The sequence below is a fragment of the Doryrhamphus excisus genome, linkage group LG20 (genome assembly GCF_037039965.1).
Source record: "Doryrhamphus excisus strain RoL-2023G ecotype Guam linkage group LG20, RoL_Dexc_Guam_v1.1, whole genome shotgun sequence".
NCBI lineage: Eukaryota > Metazoa > Chordata > Actinopteri > Syngnathiformes > Syngnathidae > Doryrhamphus > Doryrhamphus excisus.
In genome coordinates, this window is record NC_136376.1 from 4,563,741 (window position 1) to 4,580,297 (window position 16,557).

Genomic DNA, 16,557 nt, shown 5'->3' on the forward strand with positions numbered 1-16,557 from the left:
AAGTTTTTTTCATGTAAATTGACAACTTTATTCTCATAATATTACCACTTTTTTCTTGTGAATTTACAAGTTTTTTGTCAGACTTTATACAGTTGTATATGAAGTTTTTTTTCTCATAAATTTCTCAGAAATTTGTGACATTATTCTCGTGATATTACAACTGTTTTTCTTGGAAATTTCCATGATTTTTTCCCACGTAAATTTATTACTTTTTTCTGGTAAAATTATAACTTTTTGGGGGGAAATTTGTGTTTTTTTGTACATTTACAACTTTATTGTAATATGACGTTGCCATATTACAATACATGACCACTTTTTTCACGTAAAAGTTTACGACTTTATTTTGGAATCTCAGGTGGCCCAATACGCCGTCATAATGAAATCCTCATCCTTGATACCGGAATAAACGCTTTTGAGTCAGTCGTATAGCCCATCGTTTGCATTACGTGAATGCTCATTAAGGAATGGCTTGTGGATGTGATGTCATGGAAAACCCCAGAAAAGACACTTCATTGTTGTAAATCACCGGAGTGTCATTAGACAGGAAAGTCTGACATTTTTACCAAACAAACACATCACATGACGCTTCCATGGGAAAAAGCAGAAAGCTGAAGATTTCCCATCAAATTAGCGCAAACACAACTGGATCTAGCGCAGCCATTTTGGCAAGCATCTTCTAAAAGGGATGTCTGGGGAATTTGGAGAGTTGCATCTCATTGTGGAAAGGATGAATTCCAACATGTATTGTGACAGTGTGAAGCAGAAACTGCCTTTTCCCAGCATGATAAGGAACCCAAACACACCTCCAACATGACAAGTGCAAGTAGTCAAGTAGCCTTGGCCATGGGTCAAACATGGTGGTGGTAGCATGTATGAGCGACACAACACCACAAAAAAACACCCAATAAAGGTCAAGGGTCAAAGGTCAAGTCAGTCCATGTTCCATTGCAGAGCTTTTCCACTCGGATTGAACATATTCCACAATTGTTTCACTATGCAGGACCTGTACATTAGTCTCTGCAGGTCCCTTAACCGAAGACTTGGTGATCGCTACACTTCCTCCTCCAGAGTCATACATCTCTTGTGTTCTGACAGTGTTGGGCCGTCCCTTGGAGCACCCACTTGACCCACGTCTTTCCACGAGAGCCCCATCCCGCTATGAGGTGGCAAGGGGGGGGGAACCCTTGGGAGAACTGTGAAAAGGAACAACTGGAAGTTCCTTCACCTTCGTTTATAGGTGGAAAGCACCTCGAAGGTGGATGGAAACCAACCCCCGCAACAAAAAAAAAAAATCACTTGACACAGTTTCTTGCTGTGTAGGGGTGAGATCGTCATCATCACGTGGTTAAAAAGACAGCATTTAAAAAGACAGCATGGAGACAATAGAGTGGGCTGGCCAGGTGGAGGATGACATTACTGGCGTCTTCACTGAAGTCTTGGAAGTAGAGCAAGCCTGCCCTCTAGCGGCAGCAGTAGAAATTATTGTTCCCTTCAACAACTACAGTGCTTGTTCCCCTTAGAGCAGGAAGGGGTGGTCTTATTCTGTCCTGGTTCCCATGGCAACGCGTCTTGTCCTGTTCCTCGTCCTTGGGATTCTGGAATTTTCTAATTAAAATGCTTCCGGTCTCTCCGAGTGTTCTCTTAGAGCAAATCCACTAACTTTATGGTAATGGTAATGGTTTTATTTCACTTGAACATGCATCAGATTACAATTGAATGCATCACATAATCAGTTCACAGTTCCACATGTCCAAAAGGAGTAGGAAGAAGCAAAGCTTATTAAATCCTGCCCCTCCATCTGGTATTTTTACAATCAGTAACATTTGTTCACTTTCCTAATATAGTTTTATTTTATTTTATTTTATTTTATTTTATTTTATTTTATTTTATTTTATTTTATTTTATTTTAATTATTTTTTTAAATTTTATTTTATACCATGAAGTAGCACAATAACCCCTTTTAAGTGTTGTATATTCTGCTGATTTTGTAAATTATTGTCTATTATACTGGCTGTTCAATATACATAAGGGACATTTGAAGACATAAATCAACACATTCAAGGGATTCGAATGATTAAATATGGTCTTAACATGAAGTACAACTGCAGAAGTGACACTGTCAAAAAGGTGTTTGTTGAATATTTATCATTTTAGCAGTGAATTACTTTGTTTTGGAGCTGCATTGCTTCATAATGAGAGATGTTAATGTAATATTTTGGTGAAAATACACAGCTGGTGTATTGTTGTGATTAATTGCACTAAACAAAAATAAATATGAACTTATGAAAGTGCACTCAGTGTTCATTGTTGCAGTTTGGCGTGAGGTACATTCAATCAGCCAGCAGAGGGCGCAGTTTGCTTCATCTCAGGCAGAGAGCTGCCAGTGTGAGAATTTACTTCCTTGTACCTGTTGATTAGAAAACTTGTAGTATTTGCATACTTGTGTCATTGCATTTGGTGAGGTTCCACCCCTACTGCATTTTAAAACCACTCCCCCGTCTCGCTAGTCTTTTTCTCTCTTTGGCTTCCACCCCTGAAACTGCATGACAGCACACTCTCAGCACAGTCAGATTCCACGGCGGCCCGTCCCTGGGTGGGGTCCTGTGTGAGGCCCTGTGTGGGTGTGAGTCACTGCTTTGGACTGGCTGCTTATCACCAGTGCTAGTGTTATTGCACTGCTGTCTTTGTGTGTGTGTGTGTGTGTGTGTGTGCGTCAGTGCTTGCAGAAAGTCGAGGGCAAAGTTCACAAGCTCAAACACAACATGCAGGAATCCAAATAGCACATTTAATCTTCCTGTTTACCCCCTTTATCGCACACAAGAGAAACATGATGATAATGAAAGCTTGGGGTCTGTCGGGAATGCCTAAAATAGCACATTTTCTCATCAAGTGGCCAGGAAGGCCTTGGTAGGGGTGAGGTGTTCATTACTTGAATTGTAAAAATGCATTATGAAAATATTACTATTATGACAATGGAGATGTTTAACTTAGCACATTTCCCCATAAAGTGACTGGGAGCTCTTGTTTACTCAACTGCAGAGAGTACCAAGCCTAAGAACTTTATTATGGTTTGTAAAAATGAATTTCTCCACAACTATTGTAATTATTTTGACACACAGACACATAATTTTAAATTTAAAACACTTATATGCTAGGACTACGTTAAAAAGCCATAGCGTTTCAGTATGTGGAATCAAACTATGGAATGGATTGAGTAAGGAAATCAAACAATGCACAACGATGAGCCAATTCAAGAAACAATACAAGCAGTTGATGTTTGCTAAATACAAGGATGAAGAGTCTTGAACCAGTCATGATGTGCTATATATATCACTATATTGACACTTACTATGGTACCCATTATGTCATTGGATGCTCATATCACCTCGTACTTTGGTACGTGACAAAAACAAAAAAAAACTTAAACTATATTAGGAAAGCAGGAAGTGAACAAATGTAACAGTTACTGATTGTAAAAGTACCAGATGGAGGGGTAGGATTTAATAAGCTTTGCTTCTTCCTACTCCTTTTGGACATGTGGAACTGTGAACTGATTATGTGATGCATTCAATTGTAATCTGATGCATGTTCAAATGAAATTAAACCATTACCATAATTTTTTTCCCCCCCAAGGAAAAATGTGGCATATCTACAGCGCAGTGTTTATTTACTCCATGGTCACATGATTGAGGAACAAGTCACTTCATCCAAAAGGAACCTCTTTATTGCATCAAAATACAAACTACAAAACAATGAATCAGTTCACGCTACAGCAGGAAAACCAGCAAGTACAGAAAAATGTTAATAATAAACTAAACACCCACAGTCACTAAGAATGACGGTAAAATCCATCCCTAATAATAAAATAGAATCTTTTTTAATAGCCTAATACGTCACACAGTAATCTTAAAGTTATTTTCTTGAACACAAGTTACAGAAAATATGTTTTTTTTCTGCACACCACATAATAAATCAAACCAGGAGGTTTTACAGTATTTGACATATAATAAAAATATGAGTAACACTGAAGTAGAAGAGAAGGCACATCAGATGTTTATCGCAATGGTAGAGTTTTGAGTTGGGGGGGTGGAATGAGCATGCTTGGTTCCATCTTTTGCCAAATATCATTAGAATACACACACTAATTCTATAAAAAAACGACACATTTAGGTTGAAATTGATCCCTTTAAACCGGTAAATATGTTAGAGATAACTCGAGTGATGGAAGCTGTGAGTGAAAGCGCAGCAATTATATTTAGAATATATATTTTTTTAAAAAACACCACACAGGTCCCAAAGTTATGTTTCACCCTTCTGATAAGAAAGTAAGCCAACAAAAGCATCACAAAGATGACATTTAAGCGACATTTCATCACACACACACCAGGAAATTTCAAACAATACACGCCATTCAATGTGCATCCTGTGCAGCGGGATTGAACTTCTCTTTCACCACAGAGGCTTTACACGGTCCGCTAGGACAAAGCAACTCGCTGACATGAAGAAGTTTAGGCTAAGTGCACTTTGGTGGTCTTGCGATTCTGCTCAATAAAATGGAAAAATAAGATTTTTAATGTACAAGGAGGTCTCAACATCAAAAAATGGCCTCCATCATCGGAACTTTGGGGAGACGATAAGGGTGTAAAAATGTTCATGTGGTGGTCGGTGGCGGTGAAGCAGGCGCGGGTTGAGTCCTTAGGCGGACGTGTAAAGGTACTTGGTCTTGGCCAGGCCGGTCAGCTCGTCCTCGTAACGCGGCAGGCAGCAGAAGAGGATGGCGCAGCCGATGCACAGGATGGTGGCGCCCCAGCCGAAGCCGTAAGCCCAGGTGTAGTAATAGTTGCCCTCGAAGAGCTGCTGGTTGAACTTGACCGGGTAGATGATGAGAGCGATGACCTGGAGGACCACTGCAAGAGGGGGAGGGGGGGCAGCAACCAAGAAAACATTAGCCACAGTTTAACACAACAAAACACTACATGACCATTCATAATATATTGGCTGTTTAAAGCTGCCATTGCAATAGCCAACGTAGGAAGTACGCTGTCAAATACCATGATCTCTTGAACGAGCCTTTATTTTTCTCACTTATACAGAAGAACAAGTGAAATTATGCAACCTGATAAAAAATTACCATCATAAATACCATCACTTTTCAAATGCCATAGCGATAGGATAGGAACAAGCCCCGGGTGTTTTAGTGATGCTGGTGTTTCAGGTGGCTGATAAGGTTTGATGTGTTGATGCTCAAAGCCCCTCCCCCTTGTGTATTTAGTATAGATTTACTATCTACTGAAACACACAGGAGCTGCACGGCGGACGAGTGGTTAGCGCGCAGACCTCACAGCTAGGAGACCCAAGTTCAATCCCATTTCTGTGTGGAGTTTGCACGTTCTCCCCGTGCATGCGTGGGTTTTCTTCCAAAACATGCTAGGTTATTTGGCGACTCCACATTGTCCATAGGTATGAATGTGAGTGTGAATGGTTGTTTGTCTATATGTGCCCTGTGATTGGCTGGCCACCAGTCCAGGCTGTACCCCGCCTATCAGCTGGGATAGGCTCCAGCACCACCGTGACCCTTACGAGGATAAGTGGTAGAAAATGAATAAAGTAAACACACAGGGGCTGCATGGCGTTCGAGTGGTTAGCGCGCAGACCTCACAGACCCGAGTTCAATCCCACCCTCGGCCATCTCTGTGTGGAGTTTGCACGTTCTCCCAGTGCATGTGTAGGTTTCCTCCCACATTCCAAAAACATGCTAGGTTAATTGGCGACTCCAAATTGTCCATAGGTATGAATGTGAGTGTGAATGGTTGTTTGTCAATATGTGCCCTGTGATTGGCTGGCCACCAGTCCAGGGTGTATCCCGCCTCTCGCCTGAAGACAGCTGGGATAGGCTCCAGCATCTCCTTGTGAGGATAAGCGGTAAAAAAAGAATGAATGAAACACACAGACGTTATTGTCTAAATTGCTAAATAAAAATAGCAACATTTGTAAATATTGTAAAGCTATACAAGCTGTACATAGACTACTCTAAAGTATATGGAAGTTTACTTTCTGTAGTATTGTCCCTTGAGAAGATATAATGTATTGCTTGCTGAGATATGAGGGGCGTACTCACATTTGTCAGATACCGTGTATGTCATATTTAATGTTTATTGTCAAGAAAAGATGACAACAGTGTGAGGGAAAATACTTTCATGCAAGCGCGAAAGAGTTTCTTGGCAAATAACGACACAGTCAGCGACTCTTGGAAGTGAGTCACTATTAACAAATCTTCCCAGTCTTCTGGAGAAAGGTGTGGCGGCGATGAGTGACGCTATTGACGCTCACGCCCTCGCTCTTGGGTTATTGACAATATGCGAAGCGAAAAGGGAGGGAAGGGACGGAACCTGACTAGACATACCTGAAGCAACTAAAATCTTTAAAGTAGCGAACGCTTTCGTCAGAGAAGCTGCTTCATTTCTCGCTCCTGTCACAAACACGGCACACTCAATCAGGGAGGATTTTCTTTGGTAAAAGTTGATTAAGTGATGATATCACTGAGGGTTCTTTTGCTTCTTTTTGTGTCATCATGCATCATTTTTATATTCTGTAACAATCCTCAAGATGAGGAAGAAGATTTTAGCATATTTAGACCTCAGCAAAGTACATTAGACTTCAGCTCAGTAGGTCCAGAAGTGTGTTTTATAATAAGAGGGGTAAATAAATAAATACTATTTGCAGATGTGACAGCCAGAACAGGCACAGTAATAACAGAATAATAATAACAACAACAATAATATTAAGACCCGAGTTCAATTTCACCCTCGGCCATCTCTGTGTAGACTTTGCATGTTCTCCCTGTGCATGCGTGGGTTTTCTCCGGGTACTCCGGTTTCCTCCCACATTCCAAAAACATGCTAGGTTAATTGGCGACTCCAAATTGTCCATAGGTATGAATGTGAGTGTGAATGGTTGTTTGTCTATATGTGCCCTGTGATTGGCTGGCCACTAGTCCAGGGTGTGCCCCGCCTCTTGCCTGAAGACAGCTGGGATAGGCTCCAGCACCCCCACGACCTTCGTGAGGAAAAGCGGTAGAAAATGAATGAATGAATGAACTCGGGCTACTGTTGGGGCCATAACACATGACAAGCTAAAACTACACACATCTGTCCGCCCACCACTGAGGTCCCCAAGGGAACACATTGTCACAAATGTAATTGACTTGGATGATGAAATCTTTATTCATTCATTCATTTTCTATACGAGGGTCGCGGGGGTGCTGGAGCCTATCCCAGCTGTCTTCGGGCAGTCCAGTACACACTGGACTGGTCGCCAACCAATCACAGGGCACATATAGACAAACAACCATTCACACTCACATTCATACCTATGGACAATTTGGAGTTGCTAATTAACCTAGCATGTTTTTGGAATGTGGGAGGAAACCGGAGTACCCGGAGAAAACCCACGCATGCACGGGGTAGAACGTGCAAACTCCACACAGTTGAGGGTGGAATTGAACTTGGGTGTCCTGCGCGCTAACCACTCACCCACCGTGCAGCCGTCTAAGAAGGTCTTTATATTTAATTTTAGCAACAATTGACTACCGACATTCGGACTTTGAGGTTGATTAATAAGATTCATTCATTCATTTTCTACCGCTTTTTCCTCACAAGGGTCGCGGGGGTGCTGGAGCCTATCCCAGCTGTCTTCGGGCGAGAGGCAGGGTGTACACCCTGGACTGGTCGCCAGCCAATCACAGTGATTAATAAGATATCACACTCAAAGAGTGCTGGACAAAATTCCACCAATAGTGACACAGCATACACTTTTATGACCAGTCCCTCCCACCTCCAGTACATCATCGCGCTCACACCCCTTTTTCTTTGGGACCGGATCCCTCCCACTGACAGAAAGTGTGAAGGTTCAATGTACTGCTTTGTCCTTTCACTCCTCTGCTACCTCACACACTCGCTGACCTTTGTTGAACAACAATGTGCTGATGTCTCACTCTGTTACTTAGAGGAAACATGACAAGTTGACACATTTAGCTTTTGGTCAAAGTAGCACCGATTATATTCACATCTATACGACACCATTCTGGGGAACATTTGTAGAAGTGTAACAGGCTGTCAACTGCGCTTATGTATGTCTTTCCCAACACAATGTCCCCGTTCCCTCAGTAACACCACCACTCCATGAAACCTCCAAAAAGGACGGTCTTTACAGTAAAGAGCTGTTTCTGTGGCAACAAGAGCTTCAACGTAAACCTATCACTGTTAATTTAAATAAAACAGCAAACCTTTACTATATATATATATAACTATATATTTTACACATTCATTCATTCATTTTCTACCGCTTTTTCCTCACAAGGGTCGCGGGGGGTGCTGGAGCGCTAACCACTCGTCCGCCGTGCCGCCCATATATTTTACACATAATTAATATATTCATATATATTAATATATTATATATTTTACACATAATTCAGTGGGGGCTCTCTGCGCTGGGGGCTGTTCTCGGTTGGGGCCTGGGGTGTCTCCTCTCGTGGGGCTTACTGACTGGGGTGGCTAGGAGCTCTGTGGCGGTGCCCCACTGCAGCGTTGCGGGCCTCCTGCCTACCTGTTGTGTGGTGGCCCCCCTGAGTTGCAGCATCATGGCCTGGGCCGTGGGCAGCCCCCAGCGCAGATGGCAGCGCTTCCTGAACTGGTTCCTCTGTACTCAGGCAAACAAACTTCTAATGTGTGTGAGTGTGTGTGTGTGTGTATGTGTCTTGTTGTTGTCTTTCCTTTTTTTTAACATGTAAAGCACTTTGTGCTACATTCTATGTACAGTGAAGAAAATAAGTATTTGAACACCCTGCTATTTTGCTATTTCTCCCACTTAGAAATCATGGAGGGGTCTGAAATTTTCATCGTAGGTGCATGTCCACTGTGAGAGAGATAAACTAAAAAGAAAAATCCAGAAATCACAATGCATGATTTTTTAACAATTTATTTGTGTGATACAGCTGCAAATAAGTATTTGAACACCTGAGAAAATGAATGTTAATATTTGGTACAGTAGCCTTTGTTTGCTATTACAGAGGTCAAACGTTTCCTGTAGTTTTTCACCAGGTTTGCACACACTGCAGGAGGGATCTTGGCCCACTCCTCCACACAGATCTTCTCTAGATCAGTCAGGTTTCTGGGCTGTCGCTGAGAAACACGGAGTTTGAGCTCCCTCCAAAGATTTTCGATTGGGTTCAGGTCTGGAGACTGGCTGGGCCATGCTAGAACCTTGATATGCTTCTTACGGAGCCACTCCTTGGTTTTCCTGGCTGTGTGCTTCGGGTCGTTGTCGTGTTGGAAGACCCAGCCACGACCCATCTTCAATGCTCTGACAGAGGGAAGGAGGTTGTTCCCCAAAATCTCACAATACACGGCCCCAGTCATCCTCTCTTTAATGCAGTGCACTCGTCCTGTCCCATGTGCAGAAAAACACCCCCAAAGCATGATGCTACCACCCCCATGCTTCACAGTAGGGATGGTGTTCTTCGGATTGTACTCTTCATTCTTCTTCCTCCAAACACGCTTATTGGAATTATGACCAAAAAGTTCTATTTTGGTCTCATCTGACCATAAAACTTTCTCCCATGACTCCTCTGTATCATCCAAATGGTCATATGCAAACTTAAGACGGGCCTTGACATGTGCTGGTTTAAGCAGGGGAACCTTTCGTGCCATGCATGATTTCACATCATGACGTCTTAGTGTATTACCTACAGTAACCTTGGAAACGGTGGTCCCAGCTCTTTTCAGGTCATTGACCAAGTCCTGTCGTGTAGTTCTGGGCTGATTCCTCACCTTTCTTAGAATCATTGAGACCCCACGAGGTGATATCTTGCATGGGGCTCCACTCCGATTGAGATTGACCGTCATGTTTAGCTTCTTCCATTTTCTAATGATAGCTCCAACAGTGGACCTTTTTTCACCAAGCTGCTTGGTAATTGCTCCGTAGCCCTTTCCAGCCTTGTGGAGGTGTACAATTTTGTCTCTGGTGTCTTTGGACAGCTCTTTGGTCTTCGCCATGTTACAAGTTAAAGTCTTACTGATTGTATGGGGTGGACAGGTGTCTTTATGCAGCTAACGACCTCAAACAGGTGCATCTGATTCAGGATGATACATGGAGTGCAGGTGGACTTCTAATGGGCAGACTAACAGGTCTTTCAGGGTCAGAATTCTAGATGATACACAGGTGTTCAAATACTTATTAGCAGCTGTATCACACAAATAAATTGTTAAAAAATCATGCATTGTGATTTCTGGATTTTTCTTTTTAGTTTATCTCTCTCACAGTGGACATGCACCTACGATGAAAATTTCAGACCCCTCCATGATTTCTAAGTGGGAGAAATAGCAAAATAGCAGGGTGTTCAAATACTTATTTTCTTCACTGTATGAAAATGTATGCTCTACAAATAAAGTTTGATTGATAATTCTAACATTTTGTATGAATTGAATTATTGTATCTGTGTCATGCAACCTGCTATATGTGCTTTGCTTGTGTCCCTTTGTAAACAGCAGACCACATCAAATAACTAAATTGATTAAAAAAAGGGCCGTATTTAAACACTTGGCGGGCCAGATGTGGCCCCCGGGCCGTAGTTTGCCCACCCTGCCTTTGAGAGACTAAATTTACTGTCGTGTAAAGAGCGATATAATCTAAATATACCCTGGATATTTAATGTGTAATAATAAAATATCCATCTGTGTGTGTGTGTTGTGAGTCTTACCAACAATAATGAGCATCACTCCAATGATGGGCAGCAGCGTGACGTTGAGCGTGCAGCACAGAGCCACACAGGAGATGATGAAGGCACCGATGAGGATGAGGAGGCCGATGATCATCAAGGCGGCCACCGCCTGCGCCCACGCTGCATGTGCAACACACAACCACGCACATGTTAACACTGTAGTACCAACATTGGCCAGTACATTAGGTACACATTGCAGGACAGTGTGAGTTCACAAGTCATGTCAATGAATGAAATAATGGTGTGTGTGTGTGTGTGTGTGTGTGTGTACATGGTGTCACAGAGTCCGTGCTGATATCAAGTGAGGTGCGTTGACAACCTGCCACGCCTCTCGGACAGCATGCGCCTTCTGTGGCGGCACCATGTGACGCCACCCCAGATGGGTCTCTTATAGACATGAGGACATACGGCACAACGCTCGCTGTCACTATGCTCAAATATGTCAGATGGAGAATTTTAATCTTGACATGCGTTAAAAGGTCCAGTATGTATGATTCCACGGGTGGGGCTGGGTAATGATATTCCCCATCAGGCTTCATGTGACCCTTTCTTTCAAGCATTTTTCACATAAATGTTCAGTAGGTGAAAAACTTGTTTGAAGAAATACAATACTACTTGAAGAAAGGGTGGTAAAGAGATGTATTTATTGTATATAGTGCAATTATTGGGGTATAGAGCAGGGGTCTCAAACACGCGGCCCGCGGGCCAAATGTGGCCCACAGCACGCTAGTTTGAGGCCCACGCCTTGATATGAAAGTTTAATGTTAGTGCGGCCCGCGCAAGTTTGATATGGATGCTGTATGGTATCATGTACCCAGAAAAAATTATTACGTTTGATTAATGTTCATGTTAAAGGTTAAATAACTTAATAGTTATCCTCCCTATCCATGTGGAAGTGGTAAGTTTTTGGCTATTTAAGTTTAAAGGAAATAACTTGAAAGCTACCGTTTAGGTCGCTAGCTCTCTAGTTTGCGAGTTAGCATGTGTCTCAAGACCCTGCAGTTGCGCAATATGTTGTAAATAAAAAGAGTATAAATGTGACTATAGTCGTGTTTTGTCATGTCTACATCTAATAATGCTTTGTTCATTTTAATCTGAAAAAATAATTTGTCTACCCACCAACTATATGTGGTTTCTTAAGTTTTTATTATTTGCCGTTTTATTATTATTATTAGATTTATTTATTTATTACTGATTGATTGATTTTCTTTATTCTTGATTTGTTTATTTATTTTTCATCTTATTTTGTGTAGAAAAATAAAAAGTAAGATATTTGAGAACAGTGGAATGTTTTACCTGAGCTTTTCTTGTAGAAAATCGGAACAAATTTTTCTGTTTTTAATAAATGCGTTTTTTTGTTTTTTTTTTGGAAAACCTGATGCAGCCCAGCCTCGCCCAGACCCTAGCTCCAGTGGTCCCCCAGGTAAATTGAGTTTGAGACCCCTGGTATAGAGTCTATGTGCTATGTGCTCAAGGCGCAGAAGAAAAAGGGGCGGAGCTTTCTGACGCTGCAGCCTGTTAACGTGTGAGAATCAAATGTAGCAACTTCCGCAGGGAAGCGGTTACTTTTACTGTACACAGTCAACTACTGCCAAGCCTGCTTTTGTTGTTACTGGATCCGCCAACTGCTTGAATTATTCATACCCAAGTGTGTGTGTGTGTGTGTTTGTTTTACTAGTGCCTGGCTCCCTGGCCCTAAGGCATCACACACACACACACACCAGACATGTTGGACAGGTTGGATCTTCTCTCAAACCTCAATAATCCTGTTTTGCTCACAATCATGACACTCCACGAACGTCTTCACCCTCTCATGGAACTACATTAAAACAACAAGAAGCACTTGTTGCAAGATGAATAAAGCTGTAATCTCTACACACTAAAGACTGCTCCAAACAGGCCAGCGGGGAGTCTGCGCCCGCCATGTTTGTTTCTGCACTGTCAGAGGGAATATTCACGGCTGAACGGCCACATTGGTGGAGAAGCTACGGAACAAGAAAGTCCTGTGTTATGTGGAGGGTGTAGGATGAAAAGGGGAATGTATTGAATATTCTTAACAGGAGACTGCACAGCTTTTAAAGCTTCAGTGACCGCAGCTATGACAACACGGAGTTCACACAGGCACTGGGCTATTCAATTGAACCAACACAATACAACAGGCAATACTATGCTAGTTAAAGGGGCCTTATTATGCTGCTTTCAGAAGCTTATAAATTAATTTTGGATCCCAGTGGGGCACTATGTAAATATGCCATAAATGTCAAGTTATGTAATGTATAAATCTGCATTCTCCTCAAAGCAAAACACAGCCTCCTGTCAACCAATTCCTGTGCGCATTGTTTTCAATAAACAGCTGTCCATGAAGAGCAGAAGAGCAGGGGTCTTTAGCTCCAAACAAAAACATTATTATTGGTGTTTTACTTCAGTTTTCTACCCAAGTCTTACATCTGATAAAACACTTCCTGGCTGCCATTTTCAATAAAATACTACACTGGGGCTGCTACTAAATTATTTTGTAGTTGATTCAAGTGGAGGGTTTTTGTTGATTGAATTAGACGGAACCCTAGACGGACTGCATCGATATGAACCAAACACAAAAAGTTAGTGGTTTGCTCTGAAACATATGAGCAAAGAGGCAAAAATGTTGATTACTGTTGTCCAAATTCAAAGCTGATACTTATGAATATCTTGTTTTGCCTAAAGCACACAATGGAAATTGAAAAATATTCACGTTTGAGAGGCTCAAATCAGAGGATATTCATTCATTTTCTACCAACTCGGGCTACCGTTGGGGCCATAACACATGACAAGCTAAAACTACACACATCTGTCCGCCCACCACTAAGGTACCCGAGGGAACACATTGTCACAAATGTAATTGACTTGGATGTTGAAATCTTTATTCATTCATTCATTTTCTCTACAAGGATCGCAGGGGTGCTGGAGCCTATCCCAGCTGTCTTCAGGTACACCCTACTGGTCACCAGCCAATCACAGGGCACATATAGACAAACAACCATTCACACTCACATTCATACCTATGGACAATTTGAAGCAAATTTAATTCATAGCATATACCAAAAATTAGGATAAATTATAGCAAAATAGCAAAATTAACTCATTCAATCCGAGCCATTCGAGGCCCACGGAATATTGTGTTCTATGGCTATATAAACATGGAACCTACCAAAACAAGATTTGACTCATCTTTCAACCTCACTACCTGACGCCTGAAGAAATGTGTAGCACGGTGAATTGACAGCCTGATACTTTAAGTTAGCGACTAAGAGCTGTGATGAGTTCACAGGCTCAACCAATTATGAGTTTCCCACAGTTTTGGGGGTATCAAAGTAGTTCAGATAAGAAAAGACGAGTTGATGGAGTATTCTTGCTAGTATTGGAGATCAACTTACATAAACTTATGTGTAAATTACTGTAAACTTAGCTGATTTGTTTACACTGGCCTAACAGGTTCCCATGACACTCTTTTTAAAATTATCTCCCATTTCTTTTTAGATATGTCAAATAGCTCAGGGAAAGTATGACTTTTTTTTTTTTAGAGAGACCTGTATAGCATCCTGTATGCTCATCCTCATCCAATCACCAGTCAGAACTCAGCCAGGATGCATTCATGGTCTCACATAAAGTTGGATTTTTTAAAACTCATTACAAAGATGTGCGTTTTCCCCACTCGGATTATTAAAAAAATAATATTCGAGCATTGCAAAAGGAGCCACAACAAAGACGCTGAAGAGCCACATGTCGCTCTGGAGCCGTGGGTTGCTGACCCCTGTTCTAGTCTATGTTGTGTTGGTCTTCACGTGCAGGCCCAACACAATTTCTCAACAATGTGACATAAAACATGCAAAATTTCTTAATACAAGATGGAAAATATCATTTTACATATTTCAAACTATTTATAATCTCTGCAAATCATAATTAGATGCAGTTATACTTTGTTATTATGTTGTTCCCTTCATGTAAATCTGATCGTAGGCTTGGTGGAGGTGTTGGCCTTAGTAGCCAGGACATGATAAGGTACTGGGAGTGTAAAGGAATTCAAAGTTTAGCCCCCCCCCCCCCCCCTCCTCAGCCTGAGTGGATTCTTCCAAAGTGTAGATGTTAGATTCTGCACCTCTGTGGTATGCATTTACACAACCATGATCCAAAGTGGTTCCAACCGGGTGTCAGCCATGTTGTTCCGGTTGTAAGCCAAAGTGTAGGTAAAGTGTGCTACTCACAGAACTCCATGAGAGATTTGCAGTCCCACTCGTCGTTGCGGCCGTGGCATTGCTCCCACATGCTGGCGTAGTGCGACTTGCCCTCCTCGTCTGTCAGCCAGCCCGACGTTGCGGCGATGGCGATGATGTCGAAAATAATGGCGAAGAGCAGCAGCAGGGGCACGATCCACCTGCAGCGTGGGTAGGCGATCCCGCAGCGAAACATGCTCAGTCCCACTTGGAGTTGACGGAGAGGAGGAGGAAGAACGGTGTGATTAGCTGTATCGCCTTTGCGCAAATACAGTGTGCAGCTCGGAGTGGAAATGGAGAGTGTGGGGGAAAAAAAAGCCCCACCCGAGTGTGCAATGCAGCCGTCAACCTGGTTTAGGACGTGCAGGGTTGGACTTGTCTTCCTTTTAAAAAGCCAACCGAAGCCCAGCCCCGTTCGGTGAGTGTGTCATATTACAGCCGCACTACGGAAGACTGTGACCTGACCGAATGTTCCACCTGAAATTATAATCTTTCGGATCGAAGACAAAGTCCGGGCAACAACAGGTGGCGACCACCTGCTTAGGGGAGTGGAAGCCCACCTAGCTAAACCGATGATACAGTAGATATGTTGCTGCAGTACACCCTTCCACCACAGGATGGCAGTCAAAACGGTTCACAACAAGCCAGCTCTCAAATTTGGTTCACTGCTTCCCCCTGTCGACCATTTTCACCCTAAAGTGCCTCATGATACAGCAACCCGTAACGAATTAACACATAGTTAATAACTTTTAGTTGGACGTGCTCAAATTAAATTAGTATAGCAAGACACCTGGGGGACACTATTTATATTCTCTTTCTACTAGCTAAAGACCCCAGAAAGCTAGCATTAGCTTCACGCACAATCACATCCACCAAATTATACACTGAAATATTAGTTTAAAATCAACATCCTACAGTAGTGATGTCTGTCTTGAAATTAACTTACGTAAACTTAATTCCAATGACTTAATTAGGTTAACACACTTGCTTAAGTAGGGAAAAAATAACGCTCAAGTGTTGTAATGCATTACAGGATTGGTAGTATCATTAGCTAGCTATTCAGTACAATACTTACACAATATATTGTCTGATTCTAGACTGTGTTAGCAAATAATAACTAATTGAATGCCTTTAGTAAGATTAACTTAATATTTGAATGTACTAAAATGACATTAGTATTGAAAATCTGCTTTCTTTAGGTGTAATTACAAGGCCGGCTCGATAGGGGGCGATAACTAGTTTGATTTTTTTCTTCCGGGTACAGAGTGTACGCATTTAATGAAAGTTAATAAAAACTAAATTTTAAAATTAATTTTTGTCACTTCACCGCCCTTTTGCATCATGAGCATGCTGTCGACTTTCAGCTATCAATGTTTGTTTATTTACCTGTTTGGGTTAGCTCTGTTTTTAATTGCATTGTAATGTTTTCATTGCAAACGCCTGATAATGAACTATGCTTAAATCCCAATGTCTGGATTCAATCCTGATTCACTCTTAACAGCCCCCCCAGACCCCCGCTCTCAAATAAAA

General features: G+C 42.0%; 1 protein-coding gene across 1 annotated transcript; it reads right to left on the minus strand.

Moving 5' to 3' along the window:
* Positions 1-3,702: 3,702 nt before the first annotated feature.
* perp (p53 apoptosis effector related to pmp22) lies at positions 3,703-15,549 on the minus strand. Its single transcript, XM_058058367.2, has 3 exons — positions 15,019-15,549; positions 10,757-10,897; positions 3,703-4,907 (listed from the first exon to the last, which is right to left on the minus strand). Exons 1-3 carry the CDS (start codon positions 15,221-15,223, stop codon positions 4,696-4,698), a joined length of 558 nt encoding a protein of 185 aa, XP_057914350.1. The 5' UTR covers positions 15,224-15,549; the 3' UTR covers positions 3,703-4,695.
* Positions 15,550-16,557: the final 1,008 nt, after the last annotated feature.

Bases quoted from the DNA above. Each gene is read 5' to 3' on its own strand.
- perp (XM_058058367.2), bottom strand. From the start codon at position 15,223: ATGTTTCGCTGCGGGATCGCCTACCCACGCTGCAGGTGGATCGTGCCC. The intron at 10,898-15,018 runs GTGAGTAGCACA...TTGCACATGCAG, and splicing joins CAAATCTCTCATGGAGTTCT to CGTGGGCGCAGGCGGTGGCC. The intron at 4,908-10,756 runs GTAAGACTCACA...CCCCTCTTGCAG, and splicing joins AGTGATGCTCATTATTGTTG to TGGTCCTCCAGGTCATCGCT.